The 23,595-nt window shown below is 48.2% G+C and overlaps 2 protein-coding genes across 2 annotated transcripts in view; one reads left to right on the forward strand and one right to left on the reverse strand.

Annotated features, from left to right (window-relative positions):
• Positions 1 to 23,595, forward strand: part of LOC132571070 (zinc finger protein 436-like) — a 342,318-nt gene that overhangs the window by 110,041 nt on the left and 208,682 nt on the right. The gene's annotated exons all lie outside the window — the stretch shown is intronic.
• LOC132571721 (zinc finger protein 501-like) lies at positions 3,995 to 19,689 on the reverse strand. The gene is made up of 6 exons (XM_060238517.1): positions 19,638 to 19,689; positions 13,241 to 13,312; positions 10,550 to 10,676; positions 8,329 to 8,415; positions 7,260 to 7,346; positions 3,995 to 5,115 (listed from the first exon to the last, which is right to left on the reverse strand). Exons 2-6 carry the CDS (start codon positions 13,253 to 13,255, stop codon positions 4,016 to 4,018), a joined length of 1,416 nt encoding a protein of 471 aa, XP_060094500.1. The 5' UTR covers positions 13,256 to 13,312; positions 19,638 to 19,689; the 3' UTR covers positions 3,995 to 4,015.

The following is a 23,595-nucleotide window of genomic DNA, read 5'->3' on the forward strand; positions in this document are numbered from 1 at the left end:
CATTGGCCTGATCCAATATGGCTTCTCTTATGTTCTTATGTGACACAGAGTGTTGGACTGGATGGGCCACTGGCCTGATCCAACATGGCTTCTCTTATGTTCTTATGTGACACAGAGTGCTGGACTGGATGGGCCATTGGCCTGATCCAACAGGGCTTCTCTTATGTTCTTACGTGACTCAGAGTGTTGGACTGGATGGGCCACTGGCCTGATCCAACATGGCTTCTATTATGTTCTTATGTCCTTCGATCTAACAGATTTGTGGAGTATCAGTTAATGATAAAGTGGGGCCTCTCCAAAATCTTACTGTCAACTCCCCTCTCCTAGTTTAAGGTCCTTCCTTTTGTGCAGAGAGGCATTAATAATATGTTAAGGGAAAGACTGCCAGTACTCCATCTAAGCTGTGGGGTCTTCCTAGTTCATGAGCTCCTGGCATTAAAATGGTGAGGTACCACATAAATTAGTTTGCTCACGGGCCAACCTTCCTGAGCCAAGACAAAAATGTGTGAGCCAGAGGCTAAAAAACTGAGCTAGCTCACACTAATTCAGCTTAGAGGGAACACTGCTGACTGCAAAAGATTCCTTCTGAACCACTTTTGGGGATCCAAAAGGCCACTAAATTGGGTGTTTTTCCCCCAGTAGTCTCTTCTCAAAAAGAAGCCTTGGCTCATTTAAAAGCAATGTGTGTCGAATTTAGGGGTGGAGTGGAGTCTTTCTCACCCTGGTGGTTGTCAACCTGCTGGCCCACATTGGACTGGCGAGGTGAAACCTCCTTGAAATCACCCGGAAGTGACGTCATCACGCTGGCAACGACGTGCACCAGCCACTCTAGGCATTTCTGGGAAAACTCTATGGTTTTCCTGGACGCTCTAGCAATTGAGGGGGGGGGGACTCTATGATACAATAGGTGCCGGAGGACATGGGAGACTTGACAACCCTACCTGAATTACAATCTCACTGAGCTTCCCTCCACAGAAATTGGCCCAGGCAGGACCCCCGTGTGGGAGATTATGTTCTGGAAATGCACCTCGATCCTGCCCATCTCTTGAGAAACCATGCCCTCTATTTAAACTAACAAAGCCAGAACGTTACCCAGATTTATGGCACTTCGCACCTTCAACGGCAGTCTGCTTTTTATCACCCTCCAGTGTTTTTTCAGCCCTGTTTTGTCCTAACGCTAACAAACACAGATCCCTATTTGTGATTCTTTTAATCTGCTAAAAACATTCCCATGATTCTACACTGCCCACTTATATTAAGAATTGCTGCTTCCATTCCCATTTTGTCTGATGAAGTCTGCTTAAGAGCATACGAAAGCTTACGTTCTGAATAAAACTTAAGTTGGTCTTAAAGGTCCACTTGTCTACTGCTTTGTTTTCCCCACAACAGACACCCTGTGAGGTGGGTGGGGCTAGAGAGGGCTCTCACAGCAGCTGCCCTTTCAAGGACAGAGGCTCAGAGCGGCCTACAATCTCCTTTCCCTTCCTCGCCCACAACAGACACCCTGTGAGGTGGGTGGGGCTGGAGAGGGCTCTCAGAGCAGCTGCCCTTTCAAGGACAGAGGCTCAGAGCGGCCTACAATCTCCTTTCCCTTCCTCCCCCACAACAGACACCCTGTGAGGTGGGTGGGGCTGGAGAGGGCTCTCACAGCAGCTGCCCTTTCAAGGACAGAGGCTCAGAGCGGCCTACAATCTCCTTTCCCTTCCTCCCCCGCAACAAACACCCTGTGAGGTGGGTGGGGCTGAGAGTGCTCTCACAGCAGCTGCCCTTTCAAGGACAGAGGCTCAGAGCGGCCTACAGTCTCCTTTCCCTTCCTCCCCCACAACAGACACCCTGTGAGGTGGTTGGGGCTGGAGAGGGCTCTCCCAGCAGCTGCCCTTTCAAGGACAGAGGCTCAGAGCAGCCTACAATCTCCTTTCCCTTCCTCCCCCGCAACAGACACCCTGTGAGGTGGGTGGGGCTGAGAGGGCTCTCACAGCAGCTGCCCTTTCAAGGACAACCTCTGCCAGAGCTACGGCTAGCCCAAGGCCATTCCAGTGGAGGAGTGGGGAATCATAGAGTTGGAAGGGACCTCCAGGGTCATCTAGTCCAACCTCCAAATCGAACGCGGTTCTCCCAGATAAGAATTTGCACACTTAACCACTACACCAAACTGGCTCTTTTGAGCAGTGGTTCCAAATTTAAAGATGGTGAGTTGAAGAAGGGAGAGCCTGGCACGCAGAAGGTCCCAGGTTCAATCCTTGGCATATTTAGTTTTTTTTAAAAAGCCAAGTGCTAGGCCATGTGACCTTTATCATACCTCAGAGAGCCACTGCTGTTTTGAGTAGACAATACTGAGTGCAATGTTAGTTCTTACATGGCAATTGTTCTACTTTATACCTGAATCAAGCCAAACCAGAGCCATCCAGATGTGGGTTAGGCTGGCACTGTGCAACTGGCCCAAGGTCACCCACCAAACATCTGTGGTAGAGCGGGAATTTGAACATGGGAAGCAGGAACTGAACCAATCATTCCATGGGCCTAGCCCACTCAATGCACCGAAGAAGATTTACAATACGTGATACACACCACATCAGCAACCCTTCCCTTGCTTTACTCCTAAGTCTGGTATTGTACACATAGGTAGAAGAAGACTGCAGATTTATACCCTGCCCTTCACTCTGAATCAGAGACTCAGAGCGGCTTACAATCTCCTTTATCTTCTCCCCCCACAACAGACACCCTGTGAGGTGGGTGGGGCTGAGAGGGCTCTCACAGCAGCTGCTCTTTCAAGGACAGAGGCTCAGAGCGGCCTACAATCTCCTTTCCCTTCCTCCCCCACAACAGACACCCTGTGAGGTGGGTGGGGCTGAGAGAGCACTCACAGCAGCTGCCCTTTCAAGGACAGAGGATCAGAGCGGCCTACAATCTCCTTTCCCTTCCTCCCCCACAACAGACACCCTGTGAGGTGGATGGGGCTGAGAGGGCTCTCACAGCAGCTGCCCTTTCAAGGACAGAGGCTCAGAGCAGCCTACAATCTCCTTTCCCTTCCTCCCCCACAACAGACACCCTGTGAGGTGGGTGGGGCTGAGAGGGCTCTCACAGCAGCTGCCCTTTCAAGGACAGAGGATCAGAGCGGCCTACAACCTCCTTTCCCTTCCTCCCCCACAACAGACACCCTGTGAGGTGGGTGGGGCTGAGAGGGCTCTCACAGCAGCTGCCCTTTCAAGGACAGAGACTCAGAGCGGCCTACAATCTCCTTTCCCTTCCTCCCCCACAACAGACACCCTGTGAGGTGGGTGGGGCTGAGAGGGCTCTCACAGCATCTGCCCTTTCAAAGACAGAGGCTCAGAGCGGCCTACAATCTCCTTTATCTTCTGCCCCCACAACAGACATCCTGTGAGGTGGGTGGGGCTGAGAGGGCTCTCCCAGCAGCTGCCCATTCAAGGACAACTCCTGTGAGACCTATGGCTGACCCAAGGCTGTTCCAGCAGCTGCAAGCGGAGGAGTGGGGATCAAACCCGGTTCTCCCAGCACACTTTACCACTACACCAAACTGGGTCATAAAGCCAACTCTGCTCCCTCTTGTCTGTGCACATAAAGAGCAGGGTGTAGCTATGGTGGGGCCAGGCCCATCCTTTTTCAACCTCCCTTCCAACTGCATTGCCCCTCCACTGGAGGCCCCTCTCTGCTGTATTGCTCACACACTGGACACACTCTGAGCAGGCCCCCGCTAAAGGGTTGTTTAAACTTGTCCACTGGTACAAGTACTTTGCTTTCTTTTGTCCCCAGTGCAGCGTGACTTAGCTAACCTCCTGGAATCATAGAATTCTAGCATTGGAAGGGACCTCCAGGGTCATCTAGTTCAAGCCCCTGCACAATGCAGGAAACTCACAGATAACTCCCCCTAAATTCACAGGATCCTCCTTGCTGCCAGATGGCCCTCTAGCCTCTGTTTAAGAACCTCCAAGGAAGGAGAGCCCACCATCTCAGGAGGTGGTGGAATTGGCAGAAACTCTTTCCTCTACTGGCAGCTCTAGGAGTTTCCATTTGGGTATTCGGTCGGCATCACACTTGGTCCTGTAGCAGTTTGGAAGTACACAGCCTTGTCCCAGAGTTGGTGTAAGATCGGAGGAGACCGGTGAGGTGCAAAAGGTTCCTCCCCCATGTGGATTCTCTGATGGGAAGTAAGATTTACTTTTTGATTAAAGCTTTTCCCACACTTAGTGCACTGGTACGGTTTCTCACCGGTGTGGATTCTGTTATGCAAGGTGAGGGTTCCGTTCCGATTGAAGCTCTTCCCGCACACTAGGCATGTATACGGTTTCTCCCCTGTGTGGATTCTTAGGTGTGAAGTAAGGTGGTCTTTTTTCCGGAAGCTTTTGCCACAGGCTGGGCATTTATGTGGTTTCTCCCCTGTGTGGATCGTTTGGTGGGAAGGAAGACTCGAGCCGCGACCGAAATTCTTCTCGCACTCCAAAGACCGAAAGAGTTTCTCTCTCGTGTGCATTACTTGGTGCAAAGTCAGAGTTGTGCTCCGGCTAAAGCTCTTCCCGCACTCGGGGCACGTATATGGTTTCTCCCCTGTGTGGATTCTCTGATGGGAAGTCAGATCTGTGCTCCACCTGAAGTTCTTCCCGCACTCAGAACACGTATACGGTTTTTCCCCCGTGTGCACTCTGTGATGAGCAACCAGGTGATCCTTCTTTCCAAAGTTCTTGCCACACTCTGAGCACTTATATGGCTTCTCGCCTGTATGTACCTGTAGATGGTAAGTAAGTTTTCTGTTGTGGCTGAACCTCTTTCCACACACTGAACACACATATGGTTTCTCCCCTGTGTGGGTTCTCTGATGGGACGTGAGGTTTGTGCTCCACCGGAAGGTCTTCCCACACTGCAAGCATTCATACGGCTTCTCCTCAGAATGAACCGTTTGATGTCTCTTGTGGCTGGATTTCTCAGAAAAAGTCTTCCCGCACTCCAGGCATTTGTATGGTTTCTCCCCAACCTGGTTTTCATCCTGCCTTCTTGCTACGGTTGGATTCCCAAAGTTTTCTTCCCTCACTCCAGGACTATCTCTGGTTACAGAAAGCACAAATGGCTCTCCAGAATTTTCACTGCCTGGTTCACCATCTGCTGGAGGGGAAAAAGAGAAGATCTGTTACAGGGGTGGACAAACGTGTTTCATTCAAGAGCCACATAGAATGAATAAACAGATGTTTGAGAGCAGCAAGACATGAATGCCATAGAATAAACATCAGATGTTTAGAAAGCCAAAAGAGGAAGGAAGAAAGAAGGAGGAGAAGAATTGCAGATTTATACCCTGCCCTTCTCTCTGAATCAGAGACTCAGAGCGGCTTACAATCTCCTATAATATCTTCTCCCCCCCACAACAGGCACCCTGTGAGGTGGGTGGGGCTGAGAGGGCTCTCACAGCCGCTGCCCTTTCAAGGACAGAGGCTCAGAGCAGCCTACAATCTCCTATATCTTCTCCCCCCACAACAGACACCCTGTGAGGTGGGTGGGACTGGAGACGGCTCTCCCAGCAGCTGCCCTTTCAAGGACAACCTCTGCCAGAGCTATGGCTGACCCAAGGCCATGCCATCAGGTACAAGTGGAAGAGTGGGGAATCAAACCCGGTTCTCCCAGATAACCACTTAACCACTACACCAAACTGGCTCTCAGTTTCATAACTGGCTCTCCTTCATAACAGAAGGAAGGAGGGAGGAAAGGAAGGGTAGGAAGGAAGGAAGGAAGATAGAGGGGGGAGAGGTGGAAAGAAATAAACTTTAACTTAAATGCATTCACCAAGCCACTGGCTGGCCTGGCTTGGAGAAGTGAATTAAAGAGACAAATGCCTTCTCCAAGCCAGTCGATGGGCCAGTGGGGGCTTTGAAGCCACACGATATGCATGAGAGAGCCATATGTGGCTCCTGAGCTGCAGTTTGGCCACCCCTGATCTGTTAGGTAGCCAATCTGAGCATCTAATCCAGGGATCAAGCCCAATTACTTTTAAAAAGCATGAGAAGAGTCCTGCTGAATCAGACCAACAGTGCATCTAGTCCAGCATCCTGTCTCCCACAGTGGCCAAGTCTGGACAGCCAACAACAGAGCATTGAGGCCAAGGCCGTCCCCTAATGTGCCTCCTGGCTCCAGGATTCAGTGGATTAGTGCCTCTGAGTGTGGAGGTTCCTCTCAGTCACCGTGGCTAGCAGCCATTTATAGATTTATCCTTCATAGAATCATAAGAGTTGGAAGGGACCTCCAGGGTCATCTAGCCCAACCCCCTGCACAATGCAGGAAACACACAAACACCTCCCCTCTAAATTCACAGGATCCTCATCGCTGTCAGATGGCCGTTTAGCCTCTGTTTAAAAACCTCCATGGAAGGAGAGCCCACCACCTCCCTAGGAAGCTTGTTCCACTGAGGAACCGCTCTAACAGTCAGGAAGTTCTTCCTAATGTTGAGCCGGAAACTCTTTGGATTTAATTTCAACGCCTTGGTTCTGGTTCTACCTTCAGGGGCCACAGAAAACAATTCCATCCCATCCTCTAGATGACAGCCCGTCAAGTACTTGAAGATGGTGATCCTGTCACCTCTCAGCCGCCTCCTCTCCAGGCTAAACATCCCCAGCTCCTTCAACCTTTCCTCATAGGACTTGGTCTCCAGACCCCTCACCATCTTCGTCGCCCTCCTCTGGACCCGTTCCAGCTCGTCTAGATCCTTCTTCAGATGTTGTGCCCAAAACTGAACATGATACTCCAGGTGAGGTCTTCCCAGAGCAGAGTAAAGCGATACCATCACATCACGTGATCTGGACACTACACTTCTGTGGATACAGCCCCAAAATTGCATTTGCCTTTTTAGCCACCGCATCTCACTGTTGACTCCTGTTCAGCGTATTATCCACTAAGACCCCTAGATCCTTTTCGCACATACTACTGCTAAGACAAGTCTCCCCCATCCTAGAACCATGCATTGGATTTTCCCTGCCTAAATGCAGAACTTGACATTTATCCCTGTTCAAATTCATTTTATTGGTTTTAGCCCAGTTTTCCAGCCTGTCAGGGTCATCCTGTATCCTGTGTCAAGGTCATCATGAATCTATCTAATCCTTTTTGAAAGCTGTTTATTCCCTTTTTAAGGCATCTATGCTTGTGGCCATTATCTCTACACCCGCTCGCAGCAAATTCCCCAATCAAATTACCCATTGCATTAAGAAGTATTTCCTTTTACCCATCCCCCCCAAAAAGGTCCCCACCCATATCTGAGCACTTACGTGTCAATATCTCCCCTTCTGTGCAGTCCTGGATGGGCCCATCTTCCTCTTCTTTTCGCCAGGAGATCGGCTCAGGTTTCGGAGATTCTTACAAAAAAGAAAGAAAGAAAGAACCAGTTAGAAAACTATTCAGGCATTCCAAAGGTTTTTTTGTACTCCAATCCCAAAACAGGAAAAGGAGAGAGAGGCAAGTTTGTGAATTCCTGCAGACATGTAAGGCAGGGGGTGCATCATGATCTCTGCTCATGATATCAAAACGGTTATAGGAGAAAGTTGCGTTAGTTTGTCTGTAGCAGTAGAAAAGAGCAAGAGTCCAGTAGCACATTAAAGACTAACATAGTTTGCGGCATGGTCTGAGCTTTCGCGAATGCTCACTGCTCACTTTTTCAGATAGCTAGCATGTTGAGTCCATCTGTCCTTACACCGTGGAGAGTGGAGTGACGTGTGATATGCAGAGAGGTCATAGGCCTGGAGAAATCAGCATTAGTCAGGAGAGAGGAAACCAAGATCTTGATTCAGTCCAGGAGGATACATTGTCCTGAGCTTCATTATCAGTTGCAAGCCAGCAGTCTCTCTTCCTAATCTCCCTTTGAAATTCCTTTGTAAGAGAACTGATACTCGGAGGTCAGCAACTGAATTGTCCGGGAAAGTTAAAATGTTCCCCCGCCGGTTTTTGTATGTTGTGCTTTCTAATGTTAGACACAGGTGTGGAATTCTAGCAGGAGCTCCTTTGCATATTAGGCAACACCCCCATGATGTAGCCAATCTTCCAAGAGCTTGCAAGGCTCAGCTCTTGGAGGATTGGCTACATCATGGGAGTGTGGCCTAATATTCAAAGGAGCTTCTGCTAGAATTCCACCCTTGGTCAGACTTATGTCCATTTACTCTCTGTCATTGGGACTGTAGAGAGTGGAAGGGCAAAGATATCAAGGCTTCCTTGCGGGGAACAAAAGACTTTGGGAAGGGAGATAATGTGCAGCCACAAAAGGATAACACCAAACCTTATTGGAAAAGTTCAGTTTTGCAAGCAGTGCCCAAAACACAGACGCGGAGCCACCTAGATACCCACCTGCCAAACTCCTCCCTTCCTCTAAATGGTAAATAACCACATCTTCTTCTTTCAGCCGAAACACCATGCCAGGATTAGGCACTAACCCTTTAAAAATAAAGAGACCAATTACTTTTGACGACAAAGTGTTCAAAGCACCAGAAGAAGAAGAAGAAGAAGAAGAAGAAGAAGAAGAAGAAGAAGAAGAAGAAGAAGAAGAAGAAGAAGAAGAAGAAGAAGAAGAAGAAGAAGAAGAAGAAGAAGAAGAAGAAGAAGAAGAAGAAGAAGAAGAAGAAGAAGAAGAAGAAGAAGAAGAAGAAGAAGAAGAAGAAGAAGAAGAAGAAGAAGAAGAAGAAGATAATATACCTCCTGATGGCACTTGGGTTTTGGCCACTGTGTGACACAGAGTGTAGGCCTGGATGGGCCCTTAGCCTGATCCTGTATAGCTCTTCTTATGTTCTTATGTTTGGGGCAGTGGTGCTCTGTTTCTTGGTCCTGAGGGAGCAACAGTGGGAGGGCTTCTGGAGTTCTGATCCTGCTGGTGGACCTCCTGATGGCAGCTGGGTTGGGGCCACTGTGTGACACAGATTGTTGGACTGGATGGGCCATTGGCCTGATCCAACAGGGCTTCTCTTATGTTCTTATGTGACACAGAGTGTTGGACTGAATGTCGGATCAGGCCAATGGCCCATCCAGTCCAACACTCTGAGTCACATAAGAACACAAGAGAAGCCATGTTGGATCAGGCCAATGGCCCATCCAGTCCAACACTCTGTGTCACATAAGAACATGAGAGAAGCCATGTTGGATCAGGCCAATGGCCCATCCAGCCCAACACTCTGTGTCACATAAGAACATAAGAGAAGCCATGTCGGATCAGGCCAATGGCCCATCCAGTCCAGCACTCTGTGTCACAGAAGAACATAAGAGAAGCCATGTTGGATCAGGCCAATGGCCCATCCAGTCCAACACTCTGTGTCACATAAGAACATGAGAGAAGCCATGTTGGATCAGGCCAATGGCCCATCCAGTCCAACACTCTGTGTCACATAAGAACATAAGAGAAGCCATGTCGGATCAGGCCAATGGCCCATCCAGTCCAGCACTCTGTGTCACATAAGAACATAAGAGAAGCCATGTTGGATCAGGCCAATGGCCCATCCAGCCCAACACTCTGTGTCACATAAGAACATAAGAGAAGCCATGTCGGATCAGGCCAATGGCCCATCCAGTCCAAAACTCTGTGTCACATAAGAACATAAGAGAAGCCCTGTTGGATCAGGCCAGAGGCCCATCCAGTCCAACACTCTGTGTCACATAAGAGAAGCCATGTTGGATCAGGCCAGTGGCCCATCCAGTCCAACACTATGTGTCACAAAGTGGCCAATATATGTGTGTGTGTACATACACACATATATATATATATATATATTTATATATATATATATATATATATATATATATATATATATATATATATATATACACACACTGTGGCAAATAGCCACTGTTTGACCTCTGCTCCATATTTTTATCCAGTCCCCTCTTAAAGCTGGCTGTGCTTTTAACCGCCACCACTTGCTGTGGCAGTGAATTCCACATGTTAATCACCCTTTGGGTGAAGAAGGACTTCTTCCTTTTATCCATTCTAACCTGACTGCTCAGCAATTTCATTGAATGCCCACGAGTTCTTGTATTGTGAGAAAGGGAGAAAAGGACTTCTTTCTCTACTTTCTCCATCCCATGCATAATCTTGTAAACCCCTATCATGTCACCCCGCAGTTGACGTTTCTCCAAGCTAAAGAACCCCAAGCGTTTTAACCTTTCTTCATAGGGAAAGTGTTCCAAACCTTTAATCATTCTAGTTGCCCTTTTCGTGATAATATACCTCCTCGTGGCACTTGGGTTGTGGCCACTGTGTGACACAGAGAATTTTTCTATTTCCCTTTTACCCGTTCCCTTTAACTTTCTAGAAAACCAATAAAAAATTTTCGAATAAAAAAAACCCAGACTGTTCTGCCGAGCTATTTTGTTTATTGAATAACTGCAATTGACTTTTATTAAGATATGATTTTATTGAGATTTTATTATTTATGTTGTGCTCCGCCCTGAGCCCCTACGGAATATAAAGAAACTTTTAATAATAATTATTACTATCAAAGACTCCAACCCTTCTTGTTGGACTCATTGAGCTGTTTCTAACTTAAGCATCCACCAGCCAAGGACAACGAGGAAACTTTACCCAGAGAGGCCACGATCCCATAATTCTCCAGCATCACATCAATAAACAAAGCTCTTTGCTCCTGATCCAGCAGAGCCCACTCCTCATCGGTGAAATACACGTACACCTCCTTGAAGGTCACGGACTCCTGAAAGAGGAAGAAAGGACACCGTGCACAGACGTAAGCGCAGTAACTGGGCGATTCCCTGGAGGGCTTAAAAGCTTCCAGCAGGACTTGTATATTTTTTAATTTTTAATTCTGTCGCTCAATTTATTTTCCCCTCTCCCTACCTTATGGCCTATTCCTTTTAAAACCATTACAGAGTGTGGCAGGGTTAGTTGCCAGGAAGGGCTGGTTAGCGTTAAGACGCATAAATAATTGGGCAATTATAGCCAGGACTTTTTTTGTAGCGGGAACTCTTTGCATATTAGGCCACACACCCCCTGATGTAGCCAATCCTCCAAGAGCTTACAGTAGGCCCTGTAGGAAGAGCCCTGGAAGCTCCAAGAGGATTGGCTACATCAGGAGGGTGTGGCCTAATATCATAGAATCATATAGAGTTGGAAGGGACCTCCAGGGTCGTCTAGTCCAACCCCCTGCACAATGCAGGAAACTCACAAATACCTCCCCCTAAATTCACAGGATCTTCATTGCTGTCAGATGGCCATCTAGCCTCTGTTCAAAAACCTCCAAGGAAGGAGAGCCCAATTTCATGGAATCCTAGAGTTGGAAGGGACCTCCACGGTTATCTAGTCCAACCCCCTGCACAATGCAGGAAACTCACAAATACCTCCCCCTAAATTCACAGGATCTTCATTGCTGTCAGATGGCCATCTAGCCTCTGTTCAAAAACCTCCAAGGAAGGAGAGCCCAATTTCATAGAATCCTAGAGTCGGAAGGGACCTCCAGGGTCATCTATGCAGGAAACTCACAAACACCTCCCCCTAAATTCACAGGATCTTCATTGCTATCAGATGGCCATCTAGCCTCTGTTCAAAAACCTCCAAGGAAGGAGAGCCCAATTTCATAGAATCCTAGAGTCGGAAGGGACCTCCAGGGTCATCTATGCAGGAAACTCACAAACACCTCCCCCTAAATTCACAGGATCTTCATTGCTATCAGATGGCCATCTAGCCTCTGTTCAAAAACCTCCAAGGAAGGAGAGCCCACCACCTCCCAAGGGAGCCTGTTCCACTGAGGAACCAGTCTAACGGTCAGGAAGTTCTTCCCAATGTTGAACCAGAAACTCTTTTGATCTTTTTCAACCGGCTGGTTCTGGTCCTACCTTCTGGGGCCACAGAAAACAATTCCACACCATCCTCTATAGGACAGCCCTTCGATGGCGATCCTATCACCTCTCAGCCACCTCCTCTCCAGGCTAAACATCCCCAGCTCCTTCAGCCTTTCTTCATAGGACTTGGTCTCCAGACCCTTCACCGTCTTTGTCGCCCTCCTCTGGACCCATTCCACCTTGTCTATATGCAAAGGAATTCCTGCTGCAAAAAAAAGCCCCGATGTGGCCTAATATGCAAAGGAGTTCCTGCTACCAAAAAAAAAGCCTTGATGATAGTGGAGATTGGATTAAGGTGATTGGTAACACCCGTGAACAGTAAATTAGTATACCAATACAAGAGTTAAACAGATGTAAGAACTAAGTTTTGAGCTGCCCAGCTACTTACACATCTTTGACACTACCTAATTGGCTGAGGAAGTTTTGTTTCACTTTACCTGCAGAGGTGCGCGTGCACACAAAAGCATATGCCTTGAATAAAACTTTGTTGGTCTTAAAGGAGCCAGCCACTGGAGTAAAACTTTACCATGACTAGTAGCCACTGATAAAATTATCGTCCATGTCTTCAAGTTTTGACCCTGACTCCTGCAGGGCTGGGGAAGCAAAAAGGCCCCTGCCTTTCACACCACGCTAGTATTGTCCAATGGCTTTCTTGGCCTTCTGAGTAGGCAGGGTTAATTTCTGCAACAGGAGAAGCAATGGGGCAGAGGCACGCCACCGTGGCTCAATGGCAGAGCATCTGCTTGGCATGCAGAAGGTCCCAAGCTCAATCCCCAGCGACTCCAGTTAAAAGGACCAGGCAGCCGGTGATGTGAAAGATCTCTGCCTGAGACCTTGGGGAGTTGCTGCCAGTCTGAGAAGACAATACGGACCTTCATGGACCAAGGGGATGTTTCTGTACCAGGCAGCTTCATGTGTTCCCAACAGTCCCCTGTAGCTCTCTGTAGCCCTGCAGAGAGCCAGTTTGGTGCAGTGGTTATCTGCAGCTGCTGGAATGGCCTTGGGTCAGCCATAGCTGTCGCAGAGCTGTCCTTGAAAGAGCAGCTTCTGGGAGAGAGCCCCACCCATCTCACAGGGTGTCTGTGGGGGAAGAAGGTAAAGGGAATTGTAAGCCGCTCTGAGACTCTGATTCAGAGAGAAGGAGGGGTATAAATCTATGGTCTTCTTCTCTCAGTGAGTATCCTCTTTCTCTCTATGTACTACGCTTTTTATTCTGGCTTTCTTCCAGAGGCACCAGGTGATGTACATGATTCTCCTATCCTCTTTCTATCTTCACAACAGCCCTGTGGGGTGGCTTACGGAGAGAGAGAGAGAGAGAATGCTCCAAGGTCACCCAGCAGCTGCAGCTAAGTGGGGATTGGAACCCCGGTCTCCCAGTTCCAACATTCTAACCTCTGCAATCCATGGGTTCTCTCCTTACCTGAGCAAGCTGCATTGTAGTTCTTTCCACCCCACCCCAATGAGGGGATGGTCCAGTTCGTGGCGCCACTTCCTGTGAGGGACACAAGAGGATGGGGGAAACGTTGATCTTTTGTGTATGCATTTCATGTGGACATTTTACCCCCCTCTCAACCTTCCCGCTTCCCAGACTAAATTATTCCTCTTTCCTCCTGAGCCCTTCTCTTGGTTTACTTTCCAGGCCAACTAACAACATCCATGGAAAACTGAAGTTGGAGGGGCAGATAAAGGGAAGGAGATAGGGTTGCCAACTTCAGGCTAGGAAATTCCTGGATATTTAAAGGGTAGAGAGGGTGGGGTTCGAGGAGGGGTGGGATCTCACAGACAGGTACAATGCCATATCCACCTTCAGAACCACTATTGCCAATCTCCAGGTGAGGGCTGGAGGCCACTCAGAATTACAACTGCTCTCCAGATGACAGAGATCAGTTCCCTTTTGGGGTGGTGGTGGTGAATGCCTTCACTTGGGAGGGCGGTAAGCCGGTAAGGGGGTCACTCGCTTGGAGCCTATATATATATATATATATATATATATATATATATATATATATATACACATACTGTGGCTAATAGCCACTGATGGACCTCTGCTCCATATTTTTATCCAATCCCCTCTTAAAGCTCGCTATGCTTGTAGCCACCACCACCTCCTGTGGCAGTGAATTCCACATGTTAATCACCCTTTGGGTGAAGAAGTACTTCCTTTTATCCGTTCTAACCTGACCGCTCAGCAATTTCATTGAATGGCCACGAGTTCTTGTATTGTGAGAAAGGGAGAAAAGTACCTCTTTCTCTACTTTCCCCATCCCATGCATAATCTTGTAAACCTCTATCATGTCACCCCGCAATTAATGTTTCTCCAAGCTAAAGAGTCCCAAGCGTTTCAACCTTTCTTCACAGGGAAAGTGTTCCAAACCTTTAATCATTCTAGTTGCCCTTTTCTGGACTTTTTCCAATGCTATAATATCCTTTTTGAGGTGCGGTGACCAGAATTGTACACAGTATTCCAAATGAGGCCGCACCATCGATTTATACAGGGGCATTATGATACTGGCTGATTTGTTTTCAATCCCCTTCCTAATAATTCCCAGCACGGCGTTGGCCTTTTTTATTGCAATCGCACACTGTCTTGACATTTTCAGTGAGATGTGGACCAGAAGTGTATATACCACCTCCTTAAAAAGAGCACTTTGGGTTGCGCCCTTGATAACAACACACCTGTCCCACGTCACGCTGTGTCATGTTGCAGTGAGACACACTGCTCCCCCACTGGATCACACCAATAACACATCCAGTTGAGGCATTTCCTCGTCGTTGCCTCCAACGACATCTGGTCTGACCAAATGGATTAAAAGCAAGGAAGATTTATTTGTGCACGTGTCGTGGGTTGTTTCCAGAACAGCAAAGCAAAGTTCTGTCAGGGCACCAAGAACCCACCTGAGAGTTGAAGCCCACAGCTGTTGCCCTTTATTCAATTTTGGCTCTCCTTCCTCTCCTGAAATGCAGATTATAGGGCTGCCAGGTCTGAATTGAGAAATCCCCGGAGAAGGTGAGGTTTGAGAAGGAGATGGGCCTCAGTGGCTATAATTCCCTGAAGTTGCACCAGCCATTTTCTCCAAAGGAACAAACATAAGAGAAGCCATGTTGGATTGGGCCACTGGCCTGTGTTCTGCCCCATGAAGGAGAAGAGGGCTAACTCAGCAAGAGGGAGATAATTCTGTAAGAGAAAGAAGTCCTTTTCTCCCTTTCTCACAATACAAGAACTCGTGGGCATTCGAAATTGCTGAGCAGTCAGGTTAAAACGGATAAAAGGAAGTCCTTCTTCACTCAAAGGGTGATTAACATGTGGAATTCACTGCCACAGGAGGTGGCGGCGGCTACAAGCATAGCCAGCTTTAAGAGGGGATTGGATAAAAATATGGAGCAGAGGTCCATCAGTGGCTATTAGCCACAGCGTGTATATTTGTGTATATTTATATGTGTGTGTGTGTGTATATATATATATACATATACATATACACACACATATTGGCCACTGATCCAACATGGCTTCTCTTATGTTCTTACGTGACACAGAGTGTTGGACTGGATGGGCCATTGGCCTGATCCAACATGGCTTCTCTTATGTTCTTTTGTGACACAGAGTGTTGGACTGGATGGGCCATTGGCCTGATCCAACATGGCTTCTCTTATGTTCTTTTGTGACACAGAGTGTTGGACTGGATGGGCCATTGGCCTGATCCAACATGGCTTCTCTTATGTTCTTATGTGACACAGAGTGTTGGACTGGATGGGCCATTGGCCTGATCCAACATGGCTTCTCTTATGTTCTTTTGTGACACAGAGTGTTGGACTGGATGGGCCATTGGCCTGATCCAACATGGCTTCTCTTATGTTCTTCTGTGACACAGAGTGTTGCGACTGGATGGGCCCATTGGCCTGATCCAGCATGGCTTCTCTTATGTTCTTATGTGACACAGAGTGTTGGAGTGGATGGGCCATTGGCCTGATCCAACATGGCTTCTCTTATGTTCTTATGTACCTTTAAATGCCATGGGATTACGGGATTTGTATTTTAGTATGCTCCTGAGCCTTTATGGTCTATTGTAGGAGGCTCATCTGGTCTTAGTTGACCCCGCGAAATATGCTGATTGCTTTTTATTGCCCCTCTTCCCCACCCCTTTGTTAGTATTTACCGTAACAATGGCAGACTGGAGAGCTTCATCTCTCTTTCCACCACACTTTTGACATCTCTAAGAACTGTATTTCAGCTTGAATTTCCCACCCAATGACAGGGCGCAGTGAGTACACCAGTTGAACACTTCGGGATTTCAATAAAGTCTGTAAAAGTTCTGCAAGTGTGTGTGTGTGTGTGCATTGGCCACCGTCTGGTAACAGCACTCTAGAGACTCAGCTGAGCTGCTTGGATCCAGAACAGCCCGCTCAGTCTGTGTCACACAGTGGCCAAAAACCAGGTGCCATCAGGTGGTTCACCAACAGGACCAGAACTCCAGAAACCCCCCAACCGTTACCCCCCAAGCATCGAGAAGACAACACATCACCCCCCCCTCCCCGACAAAGTGTTCCATCTAAATGTCCTTGTATCTAATAGCCGGACAAGAGCCCCGTGGCGCAGAGTGGTAAAGCTGCAGTACTGCAGTCCTAAGCTCTGCTCACGACCTGAGTTCGATCCCGGCGGAAGCTGGTTCAGGTAGCCGGCTCGAGGTTGACTCAGCCTTCCATCCTTCCAAGGTTGGTAAAATGAGTATCCAGAAGCTTGCTGGGGGAAAAGCGTAGATGACTGGGGAAGGCAATGGCAAACCATCCTGTAAAAACTCTGCTGTGAAAACGTTGTGAAAGCAACGTCACCCCAGAGTCGGAAACGACTGGTGCTTGCACAGGGGACTACCTTTTTATTTAATAGCCACCGACAGACCTCTGCTCCAGATGTTTATCCAATCCCTTCTTGAAGCTGTATCTATGTTTCTAGCTGCCCATCGCCACTTCCTGCAGCAGCGAATCCCACAGGTTAATGACTCCTTAGGTGAAGAAGGACTTGGTTTCACCTTCTCTAATGAAGGACTTCCTTTTTTCTGTGGTCTGGAGATCAGTTGGCATTCATGAAGATCTCCAGGCCTCACCTGTTGGCTGGCAAACCCAGTAATATAGAGCAGGGATGGCCAACGGCAGCTCTCCAAATGTTTTTTGCCTACAACTCCCATCAGCCCCAGCCATTAGCCATGCTTTTTTGCCTACAACTCCTATCAGCCCCAGCCATTGGCCATGCTTTTTTGCCTACAACTCCCATCAGCCCCAGCCATTGGCCATGTTTTTTTGACTACAACTCCCATCAGCCCCAGCCATTGGCCATGCTTTTTTGCCTACAACTCCCATCAGCCCCAGCCATTGGCCATGCTTTTTTGCTTACAACTCCCATCAGCCCCAGCCATTGGCCATGCTTTTTTGCCTACAACTCCCGTCAGCCCCAGCCATTGGCCATGCTTTTTTGCCTACAACTCCCATCAGCCCCAGCCATTGGCCATGCTTTTTTGCCTACAACTCCATCAGCCCCAGCCATTGGCCATGCTTTTTTGCCTACAACTCCCATCCGCCCCAGCCATTGGCCATGCTTTTTTGCCTACAACTCCCGTCAGCCCCAGCCATTGGCCATGCTTTTTTGCCTACAACTCCCATCAGCCCCAGCCATTGGCCATGCTGGCTGGGGCTGATGGGAGTTGTAGGCAAAAAAACATCTGGAGCGCTACCGTTGGCCACCCCTGATATAGAGCATCGCTAAAAGACACACATAAACCAGATCTTCAATATGGGGCTTTTAACAGTCGACTACACAACAGAGCTGTCATAATCGATCTCTCCAGTCAGGAGGGGGGACTATCTGGCAGCAAGTCTGGTTTTTCCTTCCAACATCCCGTGCTGTTGCCCCCCCTCCCCAAATCTACGATGTGAAGACCATCTCTGGAACACCACACAAGACTGCCGCAATCCATGCTCAATAACCTCCCGCACTAGCAATCCCAAATGAATAGCACACTACACTGCAGGGCAGTTGTAAGCAGTGTTCCCTCTAAGATGAGTTGGTATGAGCTAGCTCGGGGGTGGCCAAACTGCGGTTCGGGAGCCACATGTGGCCCTTTCACACATACTGTGTGGCTCTCAAAGCCCCGTTGGCCGGCGGCTTGGAGAATGCATTTAAAGTTGCTTTCTTTCTATCTCTCCCTCCCATCTGTTTGCTTTCCTGCCTGCCACCCGGCTCTCAAGCATCTGACACGCATGGTCGTGTAGCTCTCAAACATCTGATGTTTATAATAATAAATTTTATTTATATCCCGCCCTCCCCGCCTAGGCAGGCTCAGGGCGGCTAACAAGAAGTTCAATAAAATTATACAATATATAATAAGTTTAAAAACAGCATTTAAATTATACAATAATTCCATGTCGCTTTTACGTTAAGCAAGTTAATTCCATGTAGCTTTTACGTTAAGCAAGTCTGGCCACCCCTGAGCTAGCTCACAGCGTTTTAGCCTCTGGCTCACACATTTTTGTCTTCGCTCAGGAAAAAAACAGCCTCCAGAGCAAACTAGCGGATGCAGTAGCTCATTAGCTCTGGAAGTAGAATTTTTGCTCACAAGACTCCACAGCTTAGAAGGAGTATTGGTTGCAAGCTCCTTCCTTTTGGGATCCTTGCGGGATGGAATAGAAAGCAGAGGACAGATCCCTTGCCCAGGAGTCGGAGTGGGGGCAGCCTTCGTCCAGGTCCTGCGGTGTTGGGTTCAGGAACCCCTGAGTTGCAAGACCAGTGGGTGGCTGGATTGTCCCCATCACAGAATCTTAGAGTTGGAAGGGACCCCCAGGGTCATCTAGTCCAACCCCCTGCACAATGCAGGAAACTCTGCGGCCTCCCTGCTGCAGGCACCCTGATGATAAAACTCCGCTGACCCATTTATCTTACACCAGCCGGGGGATGTATGGAAGGAGTGGAGGCAACTGCTATTACCAACTGCGGAACTGGAGTTCGTTTTTAGATCGTTATATCGCTTTTAGATTGTATAGTGTATTTGATTTCAATTTTGTATTATTGATCGTTGCCACCCGCCCAGAGCCACTTGGGAAAGGGCAAGCTATAAACCGTAAAGAATAAATAAAAATAAAATTAACAAATACCACCTCCTAAATTCACAGCATCCACATCGCTGTCAGATCGCCATCTAGCTTCTGTTTAAAGTAAAAGTCGTCCCCTGTGCAAACACCAGTCGTTTCCGACTCTGGGGCAACATCGCCTCATGACGTTTTCGCCGCAGACTTTTTTACGGGGTGGTTTGCCCTTGCCTTCCCCAGTCACCCACACTGGGGAAGCTGGGGACTCATTTGACCGACCTCGGAAGGATGGAAGGTTGAGTCACCCTGGAGCCGACTACCTGAGCCCAGCTCCCGCCGGGATCAGTCGTGAGCAGTTTAAAGACCTCCAAAGAAGGCAGAGCCCACCACCTCCCAAGAAAGCCTGTTCCACTGAGGAACTGCTCTAACAGGAAGTTCTTCCAAATGTTGAGACAGAAACTCTTTTGATGTATTTTCAACCCCTTGGTTCTGATCCTACCTTCTGGGGCCACGGAAAAATATTCTGCACCATTCTCTATATGACAGCCCTTCAAGGGCTTGAAGATGGTGCTCACATAATGCTTCTGCTTTCCTCACCCACGGCCAACCGTACAGCTTCGACTCACCCCCTTCACCTCTACCTTTTTGTCCCCTCGCCCTTATCTGCTTTCCCCCCCTGGCCTCCCCGATTCCGCAGCCTTGCGTTTGCGCCCCTGCAACCAAACGGGCTAGCAGAAACTCACCAGATCGCTCCTAGGAAACGAATTGCAACCTGCAGAGGAATCAAAGGACTTCTTCTCCAAAAAGGAGGCGGGGCAGGAGGCGGCGGGGCCAATTCGGATCCCCCTCCCCTTTTTGTTTCTTTGTCTTTCCTGCTTGCCTTTCTAGGAAGCTGGACTCTCTTCCTTTAACCCGCTTCCACCGAGGAGCGAGAAAGGCGCAGCAGGGACGCGTTTTTACGCGCGCTCCAGATTCGCGAGGATGGATTTTTAAATCGGGAGGGGGCGTCATCTAAGTTGCAAAGTGTCTCAAAGGGAGGGGGCTGTTTTTAATCTCTGCCTGCTTGAGTTGGGTGGGGGGGGAGGTTAATTTAAATGTTTATGGGGAGGAGCAATAATACAGGGTTTTATAGAGGCTTTTATCCTGTTTTAGGGTGTGTGTGTGGGGGGGGTGTGTGGAATCATATGAACATATGAAGCTGCCTTGTACTGAATCAGACCCTCGGTCCATCAAAGTCAGTATTGTCTTCTCAGACTGGCAGCGGCTCTCCAGGGTCTCCAGCGGAGGTTTTTCACACCTATTTACCTGGACCCTTTTTAGTTGGAGATGCCGGGGATTGAACCTGGGACCTTCTGCTTACCAAGCAGATGCTCTACCACTGAGCCACCATAGCCTCTGTCCCAGCAGGAGAGGGTGTGGAAGTCCGTACAACTTTAAGTGCTGCCTTTACTTTATACTTCAGCTTACTGCTCTCGACCACCTGACATTTATTCTGTGGCTCTTATGTTAAGCAAGTTTGGGTACCCCTGGGCTATACCATTCCTCTTTCCTTTCTTAGCAACCCTCCTAAAAACCCTGTATTATTGTTCCCCCCCATGAACATTTAAATTAAACCCAACAACTTCCCCGATAGCACACCTACCGCCAGCCCACCAAGCAGAGCACGAAGTAAACCTCATGTCGGGTTGCCCATGTGTGTACCTATTTAAGATTAGGTAGCAGAGATATAAATTTTATAAAAGAATACAGACAAACACAAATATATGTTTTTAAAATGTTAGCACTCGTGATGCTAAGGTCTTAAGCACTCAAGGTCTTAAAGATGCTTTCTTTGTATTTCTCCCATGGGATCCAGGGAACTGGGCAAAGGAAGCTCTGGCTCTTTCCTTCCATCCCCAGGGGACTGGGGTGGTGGTGGTGGAGCCTCAGCCAATAGAAGAGAGGTTTGGCACAGTAGCTGTGCTGTGCAATTGAGAGAGCCTGGCAAAGCAAGCTATTCCTCCCCCCTTCCTCCCCAAGGGAGGAGCCTCAGCCAATGGAGAAAATAGAGGTTTTGCTCTGTAGCACCTGTGCAATTGAGGAAGCCTTGCAAAGCAAGCTGTTATGCAGAAGGAAGCAAGATATAGGGAGAAGGAAGCAGATGACAGCCAGTCGCCCGGGGGCCTCATAGGAGCCCTCCAGGGGCCTGATTCAGCCCCCAAACTCCATGTTCGACACCCCTGCATTAGGGAATCCACAAGCAAGCTGACTGTAACATCACTCTCCTGTCTGTGATGGGAAGAAGGGTGAGGGAGGAATCCTCAATAGCCAGACTTCAGGAATAAAACTGCCTTTTGTGTAGCCAGCTGGTGGGGTGAAAGGTTGGCGTTCTGCCCATGTGCCCCATTCGAAGGGAGGAAGCAGGCAGGGTTGGAGCCAGCTGCAAGAGTTAGCCAGGCACTGGGAATTCTGTCTTCCTGTCTGGTGGCCACGTGGCAAAAAAGGACATTGGAGAGCAGGAGACAGTGCATGGCTGGTCAAGCACGGGTTTATGGCACCATCCTCACCATACAAGAACTTGTGGGCACTCAGTGAAATTAATGGGTGAAACGGCTTGGAGTCTTGTGTGCAGTTCTTGGAGGCCTCACTTCAAGAAGGATGTGGATTAGGGTTGCCAAGTTCAGTGCAAGGAATATCTGGGGACTTTGGGGGTGGATCAAGTCATTATATCCTATGGCAGGGGCGGCCAACGGTAGCTCTCCAGATGTTTTCTTTGCCTACAACTCCCATCAGCCCCAGCCAGCATGGGGCTGATGGGAGTTGTAGGCAAAAAACATCTGGAGAGCTACCGTTGGCCACCCCTGTCCTATGAGAATCAGTCTCCATAGGGAATAACGGAGTGCCCAGCAAACATTTGCCCCCCCCTTGCTTTTTGATGACCCTGAAGCAGGGGGAGGGCCTCCAAACCGGGGGGATCCACTGCCCCCACCTGGAGATAATACAACAAAAAATGTAAGCTAGTGACCAATTTACTAAGAAGTACATAGAAATCAGTCCAAATGTCCAAAACGTGTATATTCAAGTCCCAAAGTAGTGTGGTGACAAGCCAATCGATTAAGTACTTGTTTCTTTCCAGTCTTCATCAGACCTGGGACCACTAACAAAAGAAAATATTGTACAAAAATATCAGGACATTCAGACACCACCAACCCTTTTCCAGTGAAAAAAATATATCATACTTACACAATGATTCAATTATATAGATTCTTTACACAATTTTCAAAAAAGAGGGACGCAGAGGGTCTCCAGCAGCAATTTCACAACGACTACAGCTCAGTATGTGGCTTTTTGCGCACCCTAATGGTGCAACTAACATGTTTAAAAAGGCAAACATCTCATTTACAGCTGCCATTACGCAAACCTCTTAAAGGTAACGTATTTCTAATGCAACATGCTAAAAGACACAAACACCACAAACGATATCACAGCAGATACAACATACAAAATATTCCGTACAAAGAATGTCACAGCACTCATAATATTATAAAGAAGACCATTCATAAAAAGCATGTCAAATCATGTCAAATCATACAAAATATTCCATACAAAGAATGTCACAGCACTCATAATATTATAAAGAAGACCATTCATAAAAAGCATGTCAAATCATTGGTCATATTCAGTCCATATGGAGAAATGCAATTCAACTGGTGTATCCAGTATGCCTCTTTTTGCAGCAGGATCTTGGGCACGCCTTCATTTCCTAGGAACCATGTGATTGAAGTAGGGTTGCCAATCCCCAGGTGGGGGGAGGGGATCCCCCGGTTTGGAGGCCCTCCCCCTGCTTCAGGGGCGTCAGAAAGCGGGGTGGGGGGGAGAGGGAAATGTCTGCTGGGAACTCTGTTATTCCCTTTGGAGATTTATTCCCATAGAAAATCATGGAGAATTGATCCAGGGGTATCTGGGGCTCTGGGGGGGGCTGTTTTTTGGGGTAGAGGCACCAAATTTTCAGTATAGCATCTAGTGCCTCTCCCCAAAATACCCCCCAAGTTTCAAAAAGATTGTGTCAGAACTTGTAACTTTATTATTGCTAGCTTAATGTAGAACCAGTATAATTGATGGTTGGCAAGTATGCATAGAGTGGACCTGAGCGTTGAACCAGACCGACCCCATATTGTAACCTTTCTTAACCTGAAGTGCCTGAGTAGTAGTTAACCCTGCCCCGATGGTATCCAAAGTATTTGGGGGCTGTAGACTGAATAATGTTGTATCTCTGTACTTTCTCACACTGACACCCTTTGAAGCCGAATCGTGTGGCCTTCAGAGTAAGGAGGCAACGTCTTTGCTGATAGCACTGGTGGGAAGACAGATGTGCCTGTAACGGTGTGAATTAAAGCTTTGTGGGTTGTTTGTTTTACTATATAAAACTGGGCCAGTGCTGGCTCTCGCCATCACTGTTATCTTGTACCTTGTATCTAACAGTTCTTAGTTCTCTCTAATAAAATCCTAGCTTGGAAACTAAGTATGGGATCTGCCTGGAGTTCTTAAGTTCTGACATTATAACAGTGATCCCATTGTTTCGGAGCTTATCTGAACTGGAAACCCGGCCCGATGGCTGCAAAGGTTCCAGACAACGGAGAGCCCACCACTCCAACGGAGGACCCGCCGCTCGACCCGAAGGTGACGGGGGTGAGGCGCAAGATTAAGGTGCCCGCACCTTTC

Source organism: Heteronotia binoei, chromosome 5 (assembly GCF_032191835.1).
Source record: "Heteronotia binoei isolate CCM8104 ecotype False Entrance Well chromosome 5, APGP_CSIRO_Hbin_v1, whole genome shotgun sequence".
In the NCBI taxonomy this organism is placed as follows: Eukaryota; Metazoa; Chordata; class Lepidosauria; order Squamata; family Gekkonidae; genus Heteronotia; species Heteronotia binoei.